At 40.2% G+C, this 21,104-nt stretch overlaps 1 protein-coding gene across 1 annotated transcript in view; it reads left to right on the forward strand.

Moving 5' to 3' along the window:
* Positions 1 to 21,104, forward strand: part of LOC117374674 (protein shisa-6-like) — an 86,902-nt gene that overhangs the window by 53,280 nt on the left and 12,518 nt on the right. The window contains exons 5-7 of the mRNA XM_055223770.1: positions 3,658 to 3,720; positions 5,232 to 5,246; positions 14,181 to 14,339. Coding sequence (XP_055079745.1) covers positions 3,658 to 3,720; positions 5,232 to 5,246; positions 14,181 to 14,339 — 237 coding nt within the window. The remainder of the gene's footprint in view (positions 1 to 3,657; positions 3,721 to 5,231; positions 5,247 to 14,180; positions 14,340 to 21,104) is intronic.

A 21,104-nucleotide genomic window follows, 5' to 3' on the forward strand; every position in this document is an offset into this window, starting at 1 on the left:
AGTGTTCTGGATGTTCTGTTCTGTCTTAAGGTTCGTCTGGAGAGGCCAGTGAGCAGGACGTTACAATCGTCTAATCTACTGAAGACAAATGCAGGATAAGTCTCTCTACGTCTGGTTTTGACAGTTTACCTTTGATTTTTGACATGTTTTTAGACGGTAAAAAGCTGCAGATGTTACTGATTTGATGTGGCTGTTAAAGTTCATTATTACCCCTAAATTTCTAGCCTGATTTGAAGGTTTTAGAGAGAGACTGGAGCTGACTGTGGACACTTTCTCTCTGTTTCTGTGGACCAAAGATGATGACTTCAGTCTGGTCTGAGTTCAGCTGGAGAAAGTTGTTTTGCCTCCACACACTGATCTGTTGGACGCCGTGAGTGAATCCACTGGTCCATATTCACCCGCTGCCAAGAGAGTCCATCTTGTCCGACTCCAGCATTGTCCAGCAGCACTGTGGTCTCAGATGAAGCAAAACAAACATGGCGACACTGACAGATTTACAGAAATGTGGCCCAGTTTGAGCGTGTACCTTCAGTCACCGTATTTATTTGGTGAAAAACATATACACAACATCTCAGTGTACAGCATTAGTAAATTAATGGTTTGTTGTAGATTATTAACACTGTTACACTTTCGATTTCAATCCCGTTCTCAGATACAGGCCACATATTGTGTCTGCAAACGAAGTTAACTTCCTAAATCATGACAAATGTTGATTTTCTGACCTTGACTTGTTTCTCTAAGAGGATTTCCCAGACTTGAGCTCTGGTTCTGTTGGCTTTACGCAGAGGCAGGTCCTGCTCCACTGGCTCCATTTATGAGTTTCATCTCGAGAGGTTACAATGACTTTGCCTTTCTCCTCGGCTCTAACAAGCTGTGGCGCTCCAATGTTTTCTGTCAAAAGAAATTTAGAAAAAAAGAGTTGATGAGGAAAAAGTCGGCAGTGAATAACAACTCGGACCCAAACTTTTCGTCTCGAGTTACAGTTTTCTTTAAAAGTACAATAAATAACTTGTGTCACAATGTAGTTAAATGTAGATGAGTGTTCTGTTCATTTGCTTGTTTCCATGGAGATGGTTAAGTTTAATGAAATACTGTGGACCATTACAGGCAAAGGAATAACAAGCACTGGAGGGAGAAGTATTTTATTCTATTACTTAAATAAGAGTGCAGATACTAAAGCAAAAGTGAAAGTATCACAAGGAAAAATCTATTTAAGTAACAGTATTAAAGTACCTGTTAAAAATGTGCTTAAAGAGTAAAAGGTAAAAGTATTTTGCGCAGATTTTGAGGTCTAATAAACTAATAATCTTCAGACAGTGATTTTGCACTAGAGGGAGAAGTATTTTATTCTGTTTCTTCAGTAAAAGTGCAGATAGTGAAGTAAAAGTACAAGTATCACATGAAAAAATCTACTTAACAGTATTAAAGTGCCTGTTTAAAAATGTGCTTAAAGAGTAAAAAGTAAGAGTATTTTGAACAAATTTTGAGGTCTAATAAACTAATAATCTTCAGATACAGGGATTTTGTTACATATTTGTGCTGAGTTTTGTTAAACAGAAACAGTCGACTCGATAGTTTTTTACAGCTGTTTGTATTTGCATATTTTTGTTTTGCTCAAATTAAAAAGGTGTCAAAACTAAACCCTCAGCCTTTTCAGCAGGTCTCAAATCATAATTGTTAAAAATGCTTTTGTTTTTCAGTCCTGTTCACATCAAAAAGTCACTGGATTTGCTTAAAAACATTACGGAAAGCGATAATAAAATGATGTTCAGGCTTTTAAAGAGACCAGACCTTTAAAATCTCTGGGCTCAGACTGTGGACAGAGGAATAAAACATGATCACAGTATGATTTAAATATACTGACAGTACTTATTACTCTCTAATACAAGTGATCATACAGTTTCACTAAGGATATGTGGTAAAAAATAGACCAGTTTGAGATGGTTCAGTTTGTTCTTCTGCAGCCTGTGTTCAAGTCCTGCCTTTTTCACACTTTTTCGTTTAGCCGATGGCGTTTGGTGCTGCACAACATCACTAAACATCAGCTGTTTTACTGTTTATCTCACAGCAGACACAGGAAACTGCTCTGGACATCACTCTCACGTTTGCAGACTCTGGAGGCAACACCGTCAGATTTTAGTACAAATCCTGCCCAAAACTCTAGATCTGTCCAAAGGAGGAACGTCACCAAGAATCATAAGAGACGTGTTTTTTTCAGTCTGATTTAAACACAATCCAGCTGCTTTTGTAACACTTAAACGTGACGGACAGAGAATCGTAAATAAGTCATGTTAATGTTGTAAAATTTGGCAGATGAGCAGGTCGGATCTGCATATTAAATGTTACATAATGCACGTTTGAGGCAGTAAAAGGGCAAATATGTTGTTCTATGTTGACTTTTTAAAGGGTTTAGCCATTTAATAATTCTATTTCCTAATTCCCTCTGTTTGTGACATTGTGCCATTATCAGGTGTAAATTGATGAGTTTTAGACATTTCAACGTTCAAGAATATTGTTAAGATGCAGATTTTTGTTGTAATAGAGGGAGGTTTTGGGTCTAGTCACTAATAAAAAACTATCAGGTTCTTGGTCATTGGTCTTGGTTTTCAACAAGACCAAGACCAAAGACCAAGGTCAACATCTAGATGAAGAAAGACCAAAGACCAAGAATGACTGAAGACCAAGACCAAAGACCTAAAACAAAAGACCAAGACCAAAGATGAAAATCAACATCTAGATAAAGAAACACCAAAGACCAAAAAAGACTGAAGACCAAGATCAAGACTAAAGATCCAAGATCAAGACCAAGACCAAAGGCCATAGACCAAGAAAGACTGAAGACCAAGATCAAGATCAAGACAAAAGACCAAGATCAAAGACCAAAGACCCAACAACAAAGGCCAAGAAAGACAAAAGACCAAGACCCAAGACCAAAGACCAAGACCCAAGACAAAAGATGAAGAAAGACCAAAGACCAAAAATCAACACGAAAGACCTAAGACAAGAAAGATCAAAGTCCAAAGCAGGACTAGTGGATTCTGCCTTTGAGCAAGACACTTCACCCACCTTGATGATGTGTAATTAGTGGTTTGGGTGTTTATTTTTCTCTATACACATCTCAAAATCTCTCTCTTTACATTATAAATCGTTTGTAAGACTTAAACATGACGGACAGAGAATCATAAATAAGTCACGTTAATGTTGTAAAATTTGTGTTTGAAATTTGAGCAACGCCACCACTGGAGACGAGCAGGATTGAGGCAGTAAAAGGGCAAATATGATACTATCTTAACTTTTTAGAGCTTTTAGCCATTTAATAATTCTATTTCCTACTTTCCTCTATTGTGTTTGTGACATCTTGTGCCATCATCAGGTCTTAATTGATGAGTTTTAGACATTTCAAAGTTCTATAGGTCGATTATATTTAATACAGATGGGGACAAGATTAAGATACAGATTTGTGTTGTAATAGAGGGAGGTTTTTGGTCTAGTCACTAATAAAAAACAATCAGGTTCAACATTTGTTTAACCATCATCACCTGAAGCAAAGTCTGTTGTGTAATCTACAGTGTCTTGCCCAAGGACAAAACGACAGGAGGATTTGAAACACAATCGTTCAGACTTGTAATTACTTCGTTTTCTCTTTCTCTCCTCCAGGAAACCATCACCATGACTACCAGCACAGCCACCTGGACCTGACGGCGTTCACACCCAAACGAGGTGAGGCTTTAACGATTTAAAGGGCCAGTATGCAGTTTTTTCATCATGTATTTGAGTTAAACGTGTCTTGACCCTGACATATTGTATAAGCAGCTCTTGAATTCAAAATAAAAAGTCAGCTGTGTACTGTCCCAACCTAATCGTAAAAGGGCTGTATTGTCCGATAATCAGGAAGTACGTGTTAGCATGCTCCTTGTTAGCGTTACCGTGATGCCGAAGTCACGCTCTGATCTCTGAAAATTAGAAAAAGTCAGGTACAATGTTCTCTCGTTTGGGTCACGTTCTAAAAATAATCCGCAATAGGTGAAATCCGTGAAGTATCAGCTTTAATTTTTACAGTTATTCTATATGTTTTTTGCTGTAAAACCCCTCACCACACGCTTTATACACTTTTCTCACACAGGCGTTAACATTTTCTCACATTTCTCTCTTGTTTAACCCTCTGATCCTCTGATGCTATGAAATTATGAAGTGTTTTTATTCTTCTCAGGACATGAAACAACATTGTGAACTGCCTGCAAAAAATAATTAACTTGTGTTCTATTATAAATATACAAACATGTTTCTTTTTATGCTTTGAAAAACATTTTAACAATTTTTGGGAAATTTCAACACTGTATAGGTGCAATTTTAGTTGCAGTTACACCGACTGACCACTGAATTGACCTCAATGGAGTGTGGCAGCAGAGAGCACTCCAGAGGCTCCACCACATAAACCAATGCATTAAAGAAAAAGTTATGTTTTAGTAGCTGTCCACTGCAGTGACCGCTGTGCACCAGAGGGTTAAACTCTCTCAAAGTTCAAACCTTCGTAGGCGCCTTTGTCGGTGCAGAACGTTTCATCGACGTTGTGGGTTTTGTCGGGGAGAAAACAAATTGCAAACGTACAGCACTTCAGAGTCATTTATGTAAATTTGTCTGAGATTTGTACAGGAGACACGGCACGTAGGAGACTGATGGACAATGGTCTACAGTCCCTCAGCCAATCAGGACGCAGAACAAAATGCACGTTCATACTCTAATAAAAAGCATGTGCCTTTAAAACTGTATTATTGTGCACATTTGTACTCTCGGTTCATGTCCCACGGTGTTTAAATGACCTGATGTGACCCTTTTACATCTATTTACACCGTCATCTGAAACCCCGTCTCATATTGTCTCATATTGTAGATCGTGATGCTGTTACACTTTAGGTCTAATATTTCAACTCACCGCCAGTGTGCCGCCAATAAGACGCCATCATCAGCACGTCAGCAGTGATCACGTAAAGGAACTGTACCTGATTTGGACTTTTTACCGTTTAAAAACAAAACTAGTTCATTGCAAACAGTTTGCAGTGGTTCAGATTTATTCCTCTTACCTTTCTAAGAATCCCAATTATTCACCATTTATAAGCAGAGGCACAACTTCCAGAGGCCATGGAGGAGTTTCGTCGTCATAGTAAACTTAAGAGCTACTAGCATGCTAACTGCGCACTTCCTGATTAATGGAAAATAAAGCAATTGTTACAGCCCAGTTTGGTTATGGTCAGGGAGATAAGAAAAAAAACTCTTTTCAACACTTCCAGGGGCCAGAGAGGAGTTTTGTCGTCACGGTAAACTTAAGAGCTACTAGCATGCTAACTGCGCATTTCCTGATTAACGAAAACTAAAACACTTGTTACAGTGAAAAATAAAACACTTGTTAAACACTGTTGGAGTCAGGGAGATAAAAAAAACAAGAGGGAAATGGTAAATTAAAGTCGTTTTGTAAGTCAGGAATGTAACAAATATGCAGAGCAGGAGTATCAAACTCGCGGCCCGGGGGCCAATTGCGGCCCGCGAGACAATATTTTGTGGCCCGCAGGACAAGCTGAAAGTTTAAGTTAGTGTGGCATTACCATGTCGTGTGTAGAAGGTTCCGCCAAATCAGTAAATTCACAAAAGATTCAACAAATAACGACGTATATCCATAAAATCCACAAGAATTGTCATATTTCCTCATGCATCTTGAAAACAGCGATGACGTTTGAGAAGATTTTAACAAAGCTTTTTTTGTGGAATACCTGAATACCCCAGCTCCACCCACACTCTGCCTCCTGCGGCCCCCGGATCATTTGAGTTTGAGACCCCTGATGTAGAGAATTGAAGCTGAACATAACATAAGAAAACCAAATAACAAGGATTTAACCAAGGTCTAAAGCGGGTGTCACAAAAGGCACGAGTCGCACAGAACTGCAAACAAAAACGGGCGACAAACTAAAAGGAGGCACGTTTAAACCACTGATAAACACCACCCAGGACTCTTTTGGTTGGAGGAGGAGGTGGGTGAGGTTTGTAAATATAGAGCCTACACGGTAAAAGCCACATGTAAAATCTGTCAACTGGACAAAAAGTTGTAGACGTTTCTGACGACTGAACTGAAGAAGCGACTTGGATCACGTCTTCACTTCTACAACTCCTTTTTGTCCAGTTGGCAGATTTTACATTTGGCTTTTTCTATGGATCAGACCTGGACGACTGAGACATTACACAGACAAAACCTCCAAGGAATTTTGTTTAGTCGAGATTGGATGTGTGACGAAATTGGAGCTAGAATCTTTGGGGGAGCATTGGCCATTATACAGTGGGGCAAAAAACTATTTATTCAGCCACAAATTGTGTAAGTTTTGCCATTTAAAAAGATGAGAGGCCTGTCATTTTCCTCATAGGTTCACTTCAACTATGAGACAGAATGAAGGGAAAGAATCCAGGAAATCACATTGTAGGATTTTTTATGAGTTAATTGGTAAATTCCTCGGTGAAATCTTTATCTTTATTTATTTATACGGAGAGAACACTTGGACTCTCTTCTTCATGGGCGCTCTGCTTAAAATACAATACAAACTGAAATAAAAAACAATCTAAAACAAATAAGTCCATATAAAAACATCAAAAACAAGTGCAGGTGTGTGTATAAAAGTTTGTTATTAAATTATTAAATTGCGACCGTGTCAACATATCCAGTTTTGCTTTTCCTTGGAGTGTATTCCATTTTTCTGAAACAAAACAGCTAAAAGTCCTCTTTCCTGTCTCAGTTTTGGTGCGTTCTTAGCCTCATACGGTCATGTGATCTGGTATTAAATGTTCCAGTATCGATGATTAACAAGCAGGTAGTAAATAAATATTTGGTCAAGATTTGTGGCGTGTAACTTCTTCTTTAAGAGGCTCGTCTGTCCTCCACTCTTTACCTGTTTGAACTCGTCAGTATAAAAGACGCCTGTCCACAACCTCAGACTCCAAACTCCACTATGGACAAGACCAAAGGACACCAGAAACAAAATGAAAACCTGCACCAGCCTGGGAAGAAGTGGGAGAACTTGCACAATTGGTGGCTGAATAAATACTTTTTTGCCCCACTGTTGAAAAGGCGAGGGTCCCGTTAAGCCCCACCCCACCCGACCCTGGCGCTGCCCCAGGTGACTGACATCTAAAGACAGACTGCGCACAAAGACCAGCAGCGGCGTGGTTAATGTCCTTTGATCGGGGAGGTGGGTGCAGGTGGTGGCGCGGGATTGACCAGGCAGGAAGGTAACGTTTCAATCAGGGACAGAGGAGCCACAGAAGCCGAGCGGGTCCGACTATCAAAGACGAGAGTCCCGTAGCAGAGGAGAGTAATGGAGACCAGGAGCCGTAATGAGGAAGCAATGAGGTAAAACGCTCGGGAAAAAAAGTCAGTATATACGAATCCAGGTCTCCGCTCCATCCTCTTTCACACTGTAATCTCCTCCTCACCCCTGTCATTGACCCGATTTGACATTGTGAGGAGATTCTCTATCCGAAAAATGAAGCTAAACGATTGCGCCACGAATCTTTTTAATCTCGGGGTGAAATCTCTCAGTGAAATTAAACTGCGCGACGCGACGGAGGAAAGAACAGCCGTTTGTCAAACTCATTACGGATCCTCCCTGCATTTAAATAAATACAGATTTGCGGAGATAGTTCAGAATGCAGATGAAATAATGCACTTAGGAAAATGAACTTATACTTTTAAAAGGCGCTGCACCTGATTTTTAAAAATGTAAAATGTTTAAACGGTTTGCAGTCGTCCACAGTCATTCCTCTTTTACTTTTCACACTGCAAGCGTCCTAATTATTCACAGTTTATAAGTGGTTTTCACGACATTCAGAGCGAAGTTTTGCCGTCTTTGAAATGCTGACATCACTGTAACGCGTCCATGCTAACCACGCACTTCCTGATTATTCGACAATACGATGCTTTATAATTATACGCAAACAGCTCAGCGATCCCTCCATATTCGAACCCTCCTTACAGTGAGCAGTACGAGTTTGTACAAGGCTCCACAAGCCAACGTCACCCACGCTCCACCGGACAATTCTCCATAAATATACAAAAAAAAGATTCAAAACTGTACACTACAACTTCACAAACCTGGTGTGATGTGCGGTAGTTTAATTAGCGGGATGTACATTGATTGTGTTGCGATAGTGCTCTGAAGGGGGAGTGACTTAGCGCGGGGAACAAAGGGAGGAGGTACTCAGAGCGTCAAAAATGAAAGTGAAACTAAAACAAAATATGGCAATTTCAAAATAATAAAAGATAACATGGTGATTAATACCCCATAGAAGTAGAACTAGAAAACTAATCAACCCTAGACACAGTAGGTCCTCTAGCTAGCTACCCAGGTTCTAAATAGTACAAAGAGAATCATTTTCTGTGTGGTTTTGTTTTATTATCGTTTGAGTAATTCATATTTGTGCATTTTGCCCATTTTTCAGTGTCTCTGGGTTAATTATGTCAGAGCCATCTCCAGATGTTGAGCTAGAACATGTAAACTCCACACAGACACGGAGAGAACATGCAAACACCACACAGACACAGAGTGAACATACAAACTTCACACAGACACAGAGTGAACATACAAACTTCACACAGATGCAGGGAGAGAACATGCAAACTCCACACAGACACAGGAGAGAACACAGGGAGAAAACACAAACTCCACCCAGACAGAGAACATGCAAACCCCGCAAAAAACCCATAATCTTGTTGCCGTCAGCTGTGGGTGGTGGTAGAAAAGTGCATTGATTTGGTCGGAGGCTGTGGGCGGAGTTAATGCGTTTAGTCCCTTTTTAATTAAAGAAAAACACCTGACTCACTCCTTCTGGTTAATACTGAGCAGCTGTTGGTTAAAGCCTCTTTTAAACGTCCTTAATTAAAAAGAAAATGTCAGAAAATTGCTAAATTTGTCAGATATGCATAAATTAAATTAAAAACGGTCACGTCAATACTGCAAAATACATTAAAGAGGGACATTTTACTTCCTTTTATTGTTTTGAAAATGCCATATTCGTCGAAAAAAAACGTATCATGTTTTATCAGTTTCATTTTCGTTTGTGCACCACCTTAATACAAATACTACACATCGCACCGGGTTTGTGAAGTTGTAGTTTACAGTTTTGTATCATGTTTTTGTTTGTGTGGGAGCGTGCTAAGTGTAAGGAGTTCACTAAAGGGTAAGGAGAGACTGCTAAATTACTCATAAAGAGGCATTTTTGACGTGGGAACAATGTTATAACACGGTGGAAAAAGCTCAATCGATTCTGAATAAAACTGAATTATTAAAGACTAAATCAGCTTTTTTCTGCTACTAAACTGTTTATAACGTTTTAGTCGCGCTGTCCACTGTTTTTCGTGCTTTTTTCGGTCATTTTCGTGACCGTTTTTTCATTTTCAAACTTTCTGGTGAAAAACCTATAAAATGGGCCCGTCCTGCCTCCAGTGGCATCTGCAGTTTCAAGTACTACATGACATCACACAGCACTGCCCTGATTTTAGGCGCCTGGCTGCAGGGGCAGAGTTTGAACTGTGGACACACGTTAAGACCGGTCACGCTCTCCAGATTAGGATAAGCAGCTCTATTTTGAAATGCGGTTTGGGGCGGAGTTTAGGCGTTTCGTCCCACTTTAACTTCATTATAAGTTTGGTGAGTGTTTAGTTAAAAGTGTCCTGATGGTTTAATGCAGTGAGTGAGTGCGACGCCGGTAAATGGGTTTGAACAGCCCTCTCCGCTCTCTCAACGCTCCTCTGTGTGTCAGGTTTAAAACACTCAACCCAGATCCACGTGCGAGCCTCATACGCACAGATCCGATCCAGTTTAGAAGTACTTTTGGTGCACAGTTTTACAATTTTGCCTCATGTTAAGAAGAGTTTCATAGACTGACTTGTGCATAAGGTAAATGAGGACCAACTCTGGACCACTGCAGCTGTTTAAAATGAACTGGCTCTGTTTTTTACATTTTTAAGACGGAAAACAAAATCAGATACAGAGGTTCGTCGTTTATCGCCGGGGTCACGTTCCAAAAATAACCCGCAATAGGCGAAATCCACGAAGTATCAGCTTTATTTTTTACAATTATTCTACATGTTTTTTTGCTGTAAAACCCCTCACCACACACTTTATACACTTTTTTCACACAGGCGTTAACATTTTCTCACATTTCTCTCTCGTTTAAACTCTCTCAAAGTTCAAACCTTCGACGGTGCAGAACGTTTCATCGACATTGTGGGTTTTGTCGGGGAGAAAACAAATCGCAAACGTACAGCACTTCAGAGTCACACTGCGATCCAACGTTTAAGTAAATTTGCCTGAGATTTGTACAGGAGACACGGCCCGGCGGAGACTGATGGACAATGGTCTACAGTCCCTCAGCCAATCAGGACGCAGAACACAATGCACGATCAGACGCCGTAAAAAAAAAAAAAAAAAAAAGCATGGAAAAATCCGTGAAACAGCGAGACCGTGAAAGGTGAACCGCGATGTAGCGAGGGACAACTGTACAGCTCATTTAATGCTAGTTCTGAACTTGCCAATCCTCTTCTTCGGCTTTTTTTTTTAGCGACAGCACAGCTCACGTTGAAAAGAGATTGCAGTTGTTTAAAGTTTAAGTTATAAGCACAGATTTATGGTTATAACTGTGACAGGAAGTGTACAAAGGAGGTTGAGGTGAGAAGCTAGGCTAGGCTAAGCTGGCGTTAGCAGTGAGATACTTGTAATCTAATGTAATGTTACGCTTTTGAAACGTAACCGTCTCCTGTTTGATGAATAAGGAACAAAAACAAAGCTAAAAATCAAAATCATCACTTAGCGACTGTCAAACTGCAGATTTGTCGACCTGGTTTATGGTTTATGTAATTACACTGGGCCTATCCACTCGAAACAAAAAACTGGCACAAAGATCAACGTCTTCTATGTCAGTGTAAATAGGTCTACAAAAAAGTGAATTTTTATTTCAGCTTCAGAAAGTGGTGCCATTATTCAACTCTAAAGACGTGATTGTTGACACTTTAAAGTACTGAAAATAAGTCATGAGATTGATACTGGAGCGTTCTGGTGTAAGAAAACACACTGGATTTTTTATTTTGGTTGTTTATTTTCTGAACACAAGGGCTACTGTAAGGACAAAGAGGTCAGAGGAACTGTGAAATACACCAGAGAAATGTGAGAAAATGTTAACGCCTGTGTGAGAAAAGCGTATAAAGTGTGTGGTGAGGGGTTTTACAGCAAAAAACACAGAATAATTGTAAAAAATAAAGCTGCTACTTTGCGGATTTCGCCTATTGCGGGTTATTTTTAGAACGTGACCCCCGCGATAAACAAGGGACCACTGAACATAAACAGTTACATGAACAACAGCGTATCAACCCTGAACTAAAAAGTATCAGATCATTACAATGTGACAAATTTGTGGAGTCAGTCATTAAACAATAAAATGTCTGTGTAAGAGAAAGTATAAACTGTGTCGTGAGAGCTGCTCAGGACCTCAGTCTGCTGTTCATCTCCATTTTAAACACTCCTTTGAAAAGGGATCTGAGCCAGAGAAAAGAAATGGTCTATAGCGTCGGATGCTATCGCCGCCGTTAGACTCGTGGTTGCGGACTTTCCATTACCGTAACTCCGCAACTAATTGTGCTTCATGTAAATTCAAACGGCGTCTCAAAGCAGAGACATGAGGCTCTTTAAATATGTTACTGTTATTACGGTAATGTGCTTAACGTTGTCCCTCAAAGGTGACCAATCATTTTCCCAGTCAGTTATATCATGCGTCAAAGGATAAATAAGGATGGATATGTAAAGCAGAGGTGTTTGTGTGAAAAAAAGGCAAAAGTACACGCTGATACTTCCTTGAACATGATTTTTATGGCTAAAAAAAAGAATAATGTGCTCAGTCCTTAAAAAGTTAAAGACACTAACCGCTCATTTGAAGAAAATGAGGTTCAGATCTGAGCCAGAGAAAAGAAATGGTTTGAGACGAGACTTAAAGAAGCAGTTTTTGTTAGGAAAGACAATCCTTTCTTGAACGGGAATGGAGACCTTAGACATCATCTATGTCCCATTTATAACTCCATGTGCAGACCCAAAGCAAACAGCGGAAACAAAGAGAACAATGGAGAACAATAATAACGTTCAACATTTGTGGATCATAAGTTTGGATATTTCTTTCAAAAACAGTGAATTTTCCTTAGTTATATCGTCCCCTGACCTCTATCTGAAATCTATCTGTGACATCATCATCATTTTCCCGAACGTGACCCAGTACAGGATTTTCCAGAACGGCCCATCGGAATGACTCGCAGGGCCTCGTCATTCCCACATGTTGCCGATGACTTGGTTTCCCTCTTCCTTCTTTCTCTGCGGTGTCCTGATTACAGCGTCTCTTATTTTAGCCCCGTCCCCGAGCTCCAGGCCCCTGACCCAACACAGGACGTCCCAAATACAGAGGCACAGCGGGGCGCCTCCCGGTGGACCGCTGGAGAACTGCGCGACAACAGAACTATGTCCCGGTCTAAACAGTGATAAAGACATCTGCGCGGTCCGTGATCTGGAGCGGTTTTAGTAGAACGCGGTTGGCGAATTGCAAAGTCTGGCATTTTAAAAGTACAGCCACTTCCTCCGTAAACAACTAAATGTCTTATTCTTCACAAAAACTGCTAATCCTGTAGTTTTTTTTAAGTTTGTCAGTTCATATTTCAGTCTTTTGTCAATTTTTCTGGACATGTTTCAAATGTAAACTTTGAAGAAATTATTATTAAAAAGTAAATCACAAATCTAATCGCAATCTCAATGGTCATCAGAAAAATCACAATTTCACTTTTTTTTTTTTTTGCAGCTGCAGCTAATAACTGACAGCGCTTGGGCAGTTCTTCCCAGTTTCACTTCATCATCTGAAAAAGCCGTTTTAAAGTCAATCACGCAACAAATAGTGAAACCAAGTGGATATTAAAGGGCCAATATTACACTAATCTACGTTATAATGTCGTTTCCTCATCAAAAAACATACCCGGAGTTGTGTTTTGGTTCATTTTTAACACACAAACCCTGCACATTTCGACTGAGTTCTTCTCTGAAACGGATAACACTCTGTTCCACCTTGTGATGTCATCATGTGGCGATACAGGAAGTGCTCCATTGTGTTTTTAAACTCCAAACACGTTCACTAGAATCATTTGGATCATTTCGGATGCGGAATTGCCGATCTCTACTGAACTAAAAGTAAAAGGAGCTGTTCACTTGAAAACTACCACTTGATGACATCACAAGGTGCAACAGAGCGATTTGATATTTTGAGATACAGACTAATAATAGAGGGTGACTCAGACGTGTGAATGAAATAAAACGTAACTCCAGCTGTGTTTTTGATGAGCTGATGAGATTATAGCAGGTTAAAGCTCAGAGGAGTCAGTCTTACGTAATATATGAACTTTAATGATGTGCCATAAATGATTTGTGAGAACTATGGATGACAGACAGATTTAAATATCTACTTCCTCCTTCTGCGGTGTGAAAATCAGGTACCATCTTTAAAGGTGAAGCAAATCTTTTATTTCAGGTTAACCAGAAAAGTTTCACAGTGCAGCTTCAATTCACTGAAATGTGTTTTTACAGTAATTATTCATTTAAAATTTGCCCTTATGAAATCCAGTTCTCTGTTCCCCTTTCTCATCTCTTTCTCACCCTCTCTTTGCTCCCCCCTCTCCCTTCTCTCTCCTCTCTTCTCCCACTGTCCCACTCCCTTCTCTCTTCCCCCTCTTTTCTCCATCTGTCTCCCCCATCCCTCTCTCCTTTCTCACTTCTTCCTGACTCCATCCCTCCTCTCTTCTCCCGTTGTCTCACTCCATTCTCCCTTCTCTTTTCTCTGTCTCCCCTGTCCCCTCTCCCTCCCTTCTCGTCTCTGTCTCCCTCCCTCCATCTCACTCTCTTCTCTTTATTTTTTCTATCTGTCCCCCTCTCCCTCTTCTCTTTTCCGTGTCTCCCTCCGTCTCACTCTCTCCTCTCTTCTCACTGTCTCACTCCCTCCCCGCTCTTTTCTCCATGTGTCTCCCCTGTCCCCCTCTTCCTCCCTGTCTCACTCCCTTCTCTCTATCTCCGTCCCCCTCTCCCTTCCTCTCCCCTCCTCTGTCTCATCCCCCTCTCTCTGCAGATCGTCCTCAGAGGAAGAACAACATTCTGACGGCCGCCACAGAGCCATACGACGTGTCCCTGTCGCGCTCCTTCCAGAACCTGTCTCACCTGCCGCCGTCCTACGAAGTGGCGCTGAAGTCCGACATAAGTAAATACAGCAGCTCAATGATGCGGCTGAGTATGTCGTCTCTCGCCACCTCTCTCGCCCGCCCGTCCATCGCCCATCTCTCCCTCCCTCCCTCTCTCCACCTCCGCCGATTCTACCCCTCGAGAATGACCGTCTGATTTAACCGTGTCGGGCTGGACGTTCCTTAAACATCGGTCAACTTTTTATGATGTCATCAGCTTGAGTCTAAACTAGAAGTGCAATTAATGATTATTTTAGTACTCGAGTATTCAGCGATTTTTTTTTTTTGATTAGTCGACTAGTCAAAGAATTATTTCTATTGTAACTTAAGGGTTTCAAAATACATTTAAAACTTTTTTTTTTTTATAATGGTTGAAACATGGCGACTTAAAGCTACATAGAGAATATTTATGTGTATTATTGATGAAAATGATGAAACTGTTGATAACAATTACGATTTATGAGTCGATTAATCGTTCCAGCCTTATAGTTACTTAACCCTTTAACTGAGGTAATAACTGACTAATAAACTAAAAAATAGATGAAGTTTGCTCAATATTAATGTTAATACTACAATAATAATAATAAAAATAATAATAATGACTTAGACTGACTGATACACTGGCTCCTTTATCCACCAGTAGAGTTCGGAGCAGCACTGGTTGGTGGTTGGTGGTTCAATCCCAGCTTTTACAATGCCTGTCCATGTTGTGTCCTTTGGCAAGACACTTCACCTTCCCTGAGGATGATGGCGATAATTGGTGGTCAGTTCAGGGGAGCCATTTGAAGAAACTTACCGCCACAAATAAAACAAAAATGCAAATAGACTGGTCATTTAAAGAGTAATTTGTGCCTTAAATATAAGTAAAAACATAAAACAATAATTAGCATTTCGGTCCATCCAGCATTTAAATATCGGCCTTCTCAAAGTCGTTCTACTGCTCAGTTTCATTTCAAATCCCTTCATCAAACCTATTTTTAGCACAAAGGACCTTTACGACCCAGACTGATGACATCATAACAAAGTGACAGCTCCTTTCTGTCGACGCTCGTCAAGCCCGACACTGTGGAAATCCGATGTTCCGCTAAATGACCATTAGCGATGCGCACTTCAGGACAATTCTCCACAGATGCGAGAGCCGCTCACACCTCACCTTTGGGCTGGGGGGGGGGGGCTCTTTAAACGCCTGAACGCAGAGGAGGATTCTGGGAGTAATTTACCGTGAGATCGGCTCCATCTGCAGTGCGTGTCCTGTCGCTAATGACGCTAATGATGCTAACGACATTGGCTTTTCAGATTGAGATGATGCTACGCTAATGTCTGGAGCTAACTGATCGCCGCATGCTTCGCTTGCTCTGGATTTGATGCATGTCATTTCGGATTTAGTCACGACTCTCTCAAACTTTCAGACGTGAAAGAGTGACTGCATAAATTAGCAGAGGTAACAAAGCGAAAGTACGATGCGCTAAAGGGGAGGTTAGCTTACATTTGCAGTCAACACAGATACGACGTGTAAAGAGAAACTAAACTCACTACTAAACTGTTTATACTCATTTTTGCCAACTTTAGTGCAGTTTTCTGGCCAAACGTGTCTAAATCTAAGTGTGTGCGCTGCCTCCCATGACCACTGTGATTTCAAGTACTACATGACATCACACAGGACTGCCCCGATTACAGCCAGGTGTTTCTGATTATGAACACCTGGCTGCAGGGGCGGAGTTTGAACACCTGTTTGACCGATCACAGGCCGCTCCTCCCCCTTCACTCACTCCTTTAGTCCCACAGGTGCTGCCCACTTTAAGCAAATTCAAAACAATTCCCCAGGATTTAATATGAACTCTTTTTTGGGACCAGTCAACAAAGTATCAAAGTCAGTCTTTTTGAGGGTTAATTATTAACTCTCAAAATGGTGATTGCATTAATTATTTTTAGGAGAGACGTCCTCCCTCCTAAAATGGCAACACAAATCACAATTAAAATGTGTTTAAAGAGGACTACTCACTTTACATGTACTACGCAATCTCAATATTAGCTTACAGTTTCGTTAGTTTAAAATTTTCTGGCAGCAGATGTGTTAGAATTCAGCACTACTTCCTATAATCCCATTTTTATTTTTTATTTTTTTTGCTTAAATTCTATTCACACTTTGGAATTCAAACAATAAAAACAGTATTTCTCCAGAACCAGATGGACTTTCTTACCAAACAACACGAAAAACTGGAAAATCCCTTGACTAAACTGTCTCAGGTCACTTTCAGTCTGAGTTTATGAGTTAAACATGAAAGTCTTTGCTTAGTTACACAAATGATAAAAGCTAAAAGTCGACTCACTTCCTAAATTAGTAGAGACGATCGGCTGCTTGAGCTGAGCTGATCTTGGCCTCCTTCTTTGGTCCTTTTGACGTTGGTGTAAAGAGCAGATGTAGAAATAGAAAAGTAACATCACTGTCCAGATATATACAGAAAAAGTCAGTAAATCGGGCCCGTTTTACTCACAAAAGTACTACTTAAACGTGGGCAAAAGCGTTGGTAAACCGTGCACAGTCCCTGAACCAAAGGCGGCTCTGCACTTCACTGATGTAGATATTGGGAAGGCAAAATAAAACAATATATAGTTTACATTTAAAGTGATATTAATGCAGTAATACTATTTACGTACTTACTAATCCTGGTGCATCAGGGACGCCTGGAGCAGAGATCAAATCTTCCTTCGATGATGAACTATAAGACCCTCCACATTCCCCTAACCAGCTTTTTCTGAAGTAAATCCTATTGTGAACATGCAAATTAGTCTGCTGTAATAACAACTATAGATTTAAAGATTGAGGCTTATTGTAAAATATAACCTCGCTGCATTGTTTTATTATGGAAAAAACAATGAAATGGGACTAGAAAAATGAATCCCAGCTTGGACTGAAAGTAACAGAAGAAAATCTTTCATGACAAATGGAAGACGGAGACTAAATAAGAAATAACTCATAGGGTAAAATCAACTCTGCACTTACTGAAAAAAGGCGAATCTCTAAATCTGAACACTTAAATCTGCTGTGTCTTTAGTCCCACTTTAAACACTCTGAAACATTGTACACAGAGTCCACCAGCAAAAATACATAGTACTGCATTACACTCATCTCCATGGAGACGTGCAGGTGCATACAGGCGACTCCACTCACTGTAAAAATCAAAGTTTTTTCAAAGTATCGTTTCAAGGCTCATTCACAGTGAAAAGACTTGAAACTGGTGCCGGAGTTTGATCTGTAACACGACAAATAACCAGGAAGTAAAAACTGCATTTCTGACAACAGTGGGGTTGGTTATTTTCACCTCAGAACTCTCCATCTGAATAAACACGCTAAAGAAATATGAAAGTTAAACGTACCGCAAATGTCGGACTATAGAGCGCACCTGAATATAAGCTGCACCTCCTAAATTTGAAAAGAAAATCAATTTTGTCCATATATAAGGCGCAGGTTTTTATGTTATAACCTGAAATATTTACACAGAAAGATGGTACACGAATGTTTTTATTTTTTGGTTTTAATTTAAGACACACTTTATTTAAACTGTGCCTAAAAATCAGCAACACGCCATCAACACGGGATGACCACACCTGCATGTTTAGAAAATAAAACTGCATCAACACGGACCATCTGCTTTTATTTCCTCTGAAAGCGCTTATCGTCTTTTTACATTGATAAGTTCTTCCCGCTGCCGCCTCCAACGTCGCACCATCGACTCGTTAATCCCAAACTTACGTGCAGTGGCTCCATTTCCTTCTTTGTTCCATTTCTCCGTGTGTTTTCCATGATGATGCGAAAAATGACAGTTCAAAATCAAAACTCGTGTATTCTTCAGCGCGTAATCTTTCCCCACGCCTGTCTCACTTCTGCGTTTACAGCTAAGAGAGCGCCCCCCGGTGGTCGTTAGCCAGCAAAACTCTATAAATTAGCTACATCATTGTATAAGCGTAGGAAAAATGTAGCTGCTTACAGTTCGAAATTTACGAGCGTATTGTCAGATTAATCCATGCAGTTACATTTATTTAATTATTTTTGTGCTGGTTAAACTTAGACCCACTTTTTTGGTGATTATCTTTGTTACGTCACAGTTTAACTCGTACGTGGAAGTCCTCCGATCATCTCCCAGTTCCGCGGTGTTCCAGGGCATGCTAGTCACTTCCGGAACGACTATGCAAAGGCTGGAATGTTCCGCAGTATAACATTATTGCTCCCCATAACTGGAATTTGAGCTGGTAGCAACTTCAGCATGTCTCATGTCTCTTGCCTGGTATTTAAATCAAAATTCTCCGGCGGTAACGTGATTAATATCGCACGTTTTCTTACTCCACCAACGTATATAAATAAAACAAAACTCTCCCAGACGTTTTCCTCAGACGTCTGTCCAGCGCCTCCTGTTCCTGTTCAGTCGAGGACATTTGTGACATGTTTTTTCGGCGAGTTTTATCAAAATGCATGAGAAATACAAATGCAGGACAGTGTCGCTCTGCTCTGCACGACAATTCCCATGAGCCTCTGGGGCGGCTGGACACAAAATACGTTTTGTGCAACTGTCCAAACTGTCCAACTCTCTGCTATGTTGACCATCTTTAAGATGAGGTGCGTAGACAATATGAACAGGGACGGAGCATAGAAATCGAGGGCGTAATCCTACTCCTACGAGTCATGCCAACATTATTAGCATAGCGTATATCTCACCAATCAAACGCGCAAAAGTGGATAGTTCCTTGTTTTGCATATCACGTAATTTCATAATTCTGAATCACGTAATTTAGTGGAACCCTTACGTGACTTTGAGATAGTATGTCAAAACGTGATACTGCTCATGTTTTTTTAGTTCAGATTTGGCTGTACGTTGATATTAATTTGTACAGATTGTAAACGTACAAATACTGCGATAAAGAATAAACTTATGTCAACTCAACCTCTCTCTTCTGAGTCTGACACCAACGATAAATCTGTTCAAGTCTTGTTTTGATGATATATTTCTCTTTGAAGAAAAAACAAAAAAACAAAAAAACGAGCGGGCGCAGGCAGAACGATAGAGGGCACCAGAGGGTAAACGTTGAGACGCGAACACAGCACCGTCAAAAACATGCGTGATCTGTCATAGGTTTGGCGCTTGTTTTCACATTTTCATCGTCCACTTTTAGTCACTGTGGCTTCGATTTTTTTGCACACCGTCTGTGGTCGTATCGTCTACACCGTCTTGACTTAGATAGTCAAATGACGCCGTACTGTGCGCGACTACGGAACGGCGAGGGATTAAAGAACATGCAAACGCCACTCGGAGAAATCAGGAGTTTAACCAATTTTTTGTTCATATTGTTTGACAAATATTACAACTAATCAACAGCTAGAGAACATGTTTGCAGAAGTTTAAACGACGTTCTTAACAGGATTTACACAGAATAAGACGCCATGGAGACACAGGAAGGGCATCTGACACACAAAGACCTTTCAGAACACGTGTACCGATGTCTAAACTACATTGTTAACAGGTTTCATGCGTTTTTGTTGACTGCACGGTACGGTCTGAGCTGTAAACAAGTGAAATCAGAAACACAAAAGCGCCACTTTATCCGACTCTATAGAGCGACACGTGGACGCGCCGCACGAGCCGTCCTTGAATGCGTCTCTGCTTTGAAAAATAAGCACACCTCCACAAACAACGATACACAGATACAGCCGTGAAGCGTTACTGTAAGAAAAATCAAGGTGCACTGCATCTTTTCCGGTTGGAGTTATGTTTGCGTCGAATGTTCCACACTGTAGTATTAAATGTGTGGAACGGTCTAAGCAATGCATTAAGATCTCCATGGAGACAAATATGTGACAAAAACACTTGTGCTTGGAATAGTTTAGCAGTTTAGATTTCAGTCTCCTGTCGACACTCACACCGCAAAATCATACTGGACAACGTTTTGGAGCTTCTTGGTTGGCCACCTTTGTTAATCACCAAAACTCTGTTTTTTATTAATCTGCAAAAGAAATGAAATCCATGTGAAAAACAAAACAAAAAATAAAAATAAAAAAGTAAGCTTCTAACTGTATTAAAAGTCCTTTGTAGCATCTATTTGCGAGCTAACATATTTATTAATTAATTATTAATAAAAAGAAAAGTTACTGTGTGAATTGGGCTGAGTTTGACTGAGATTCGACGGCTGGAGCTGGTGTAGTAAGTGAGAAATGCAGGCAGGAATTATGTTGGGCGCTGGTACCGTATATTGAAGTGAATTATATTACAAAATAATATTTACAGAAACAAAAATAGCAAAACACAAAATAGCAATAATAATAATAACAATAATGAAAACCCCGAATATTTACAGTCTGCAGATTTGAACCGATAAGATGTGATCGGTAAGTGCACTTTAAGTTCGAGTTGGTTGCAACAAAAGGGAAAAATGAAAGGAAGTAATCCGTACAGGTGGCGTCCACTTATTACTGACTTCAGTTTTTGAGAGTATGTCTTTGCTTAGTGTCCATTTGTATTGTTCATTAGAATAGTGTCCATTGGCTTTGATTATAGTTAAAAAGTCAGCAAAAGATAGAAAGAGTGTGGGGGCAGGCTGTGTCAGCCTCCTACCAGACCCGTAGGATGAAGCTGTAGGTTCTGGTCTCAGCTCGCCATCGTAATCAAGAGCACCTGGCCTGTATTTGAACAAACAGGACTAAATAAGTGACTTGAATAAATAAAAATCATTGTTCAGTTCCATTGTGTACACAAAATAACTTACCATTTAAATAAAATTAATTAATTGCTTAATTGCAAATAAATAATCTTTGAACAAGGTGC

This window comes from Periophthalmus magnuspinnatus, chromosome 8 (assembly GCF_009829125.3).
Source record: "Periophthalmus magnuspinnatus isolate fPerMag1 chromosome 8, fPerMag1.2.pri, whole genome shotgun sequence".
In the NCBI taxonomy this organism is placed as follows: domain Eukaryota; kingdom Metazoa; phylum Chordata; class Actinopteri; order Gobiiformes; family Gobiidae; genus Periophthalmus; species Periophthalmus magnuspinnatus.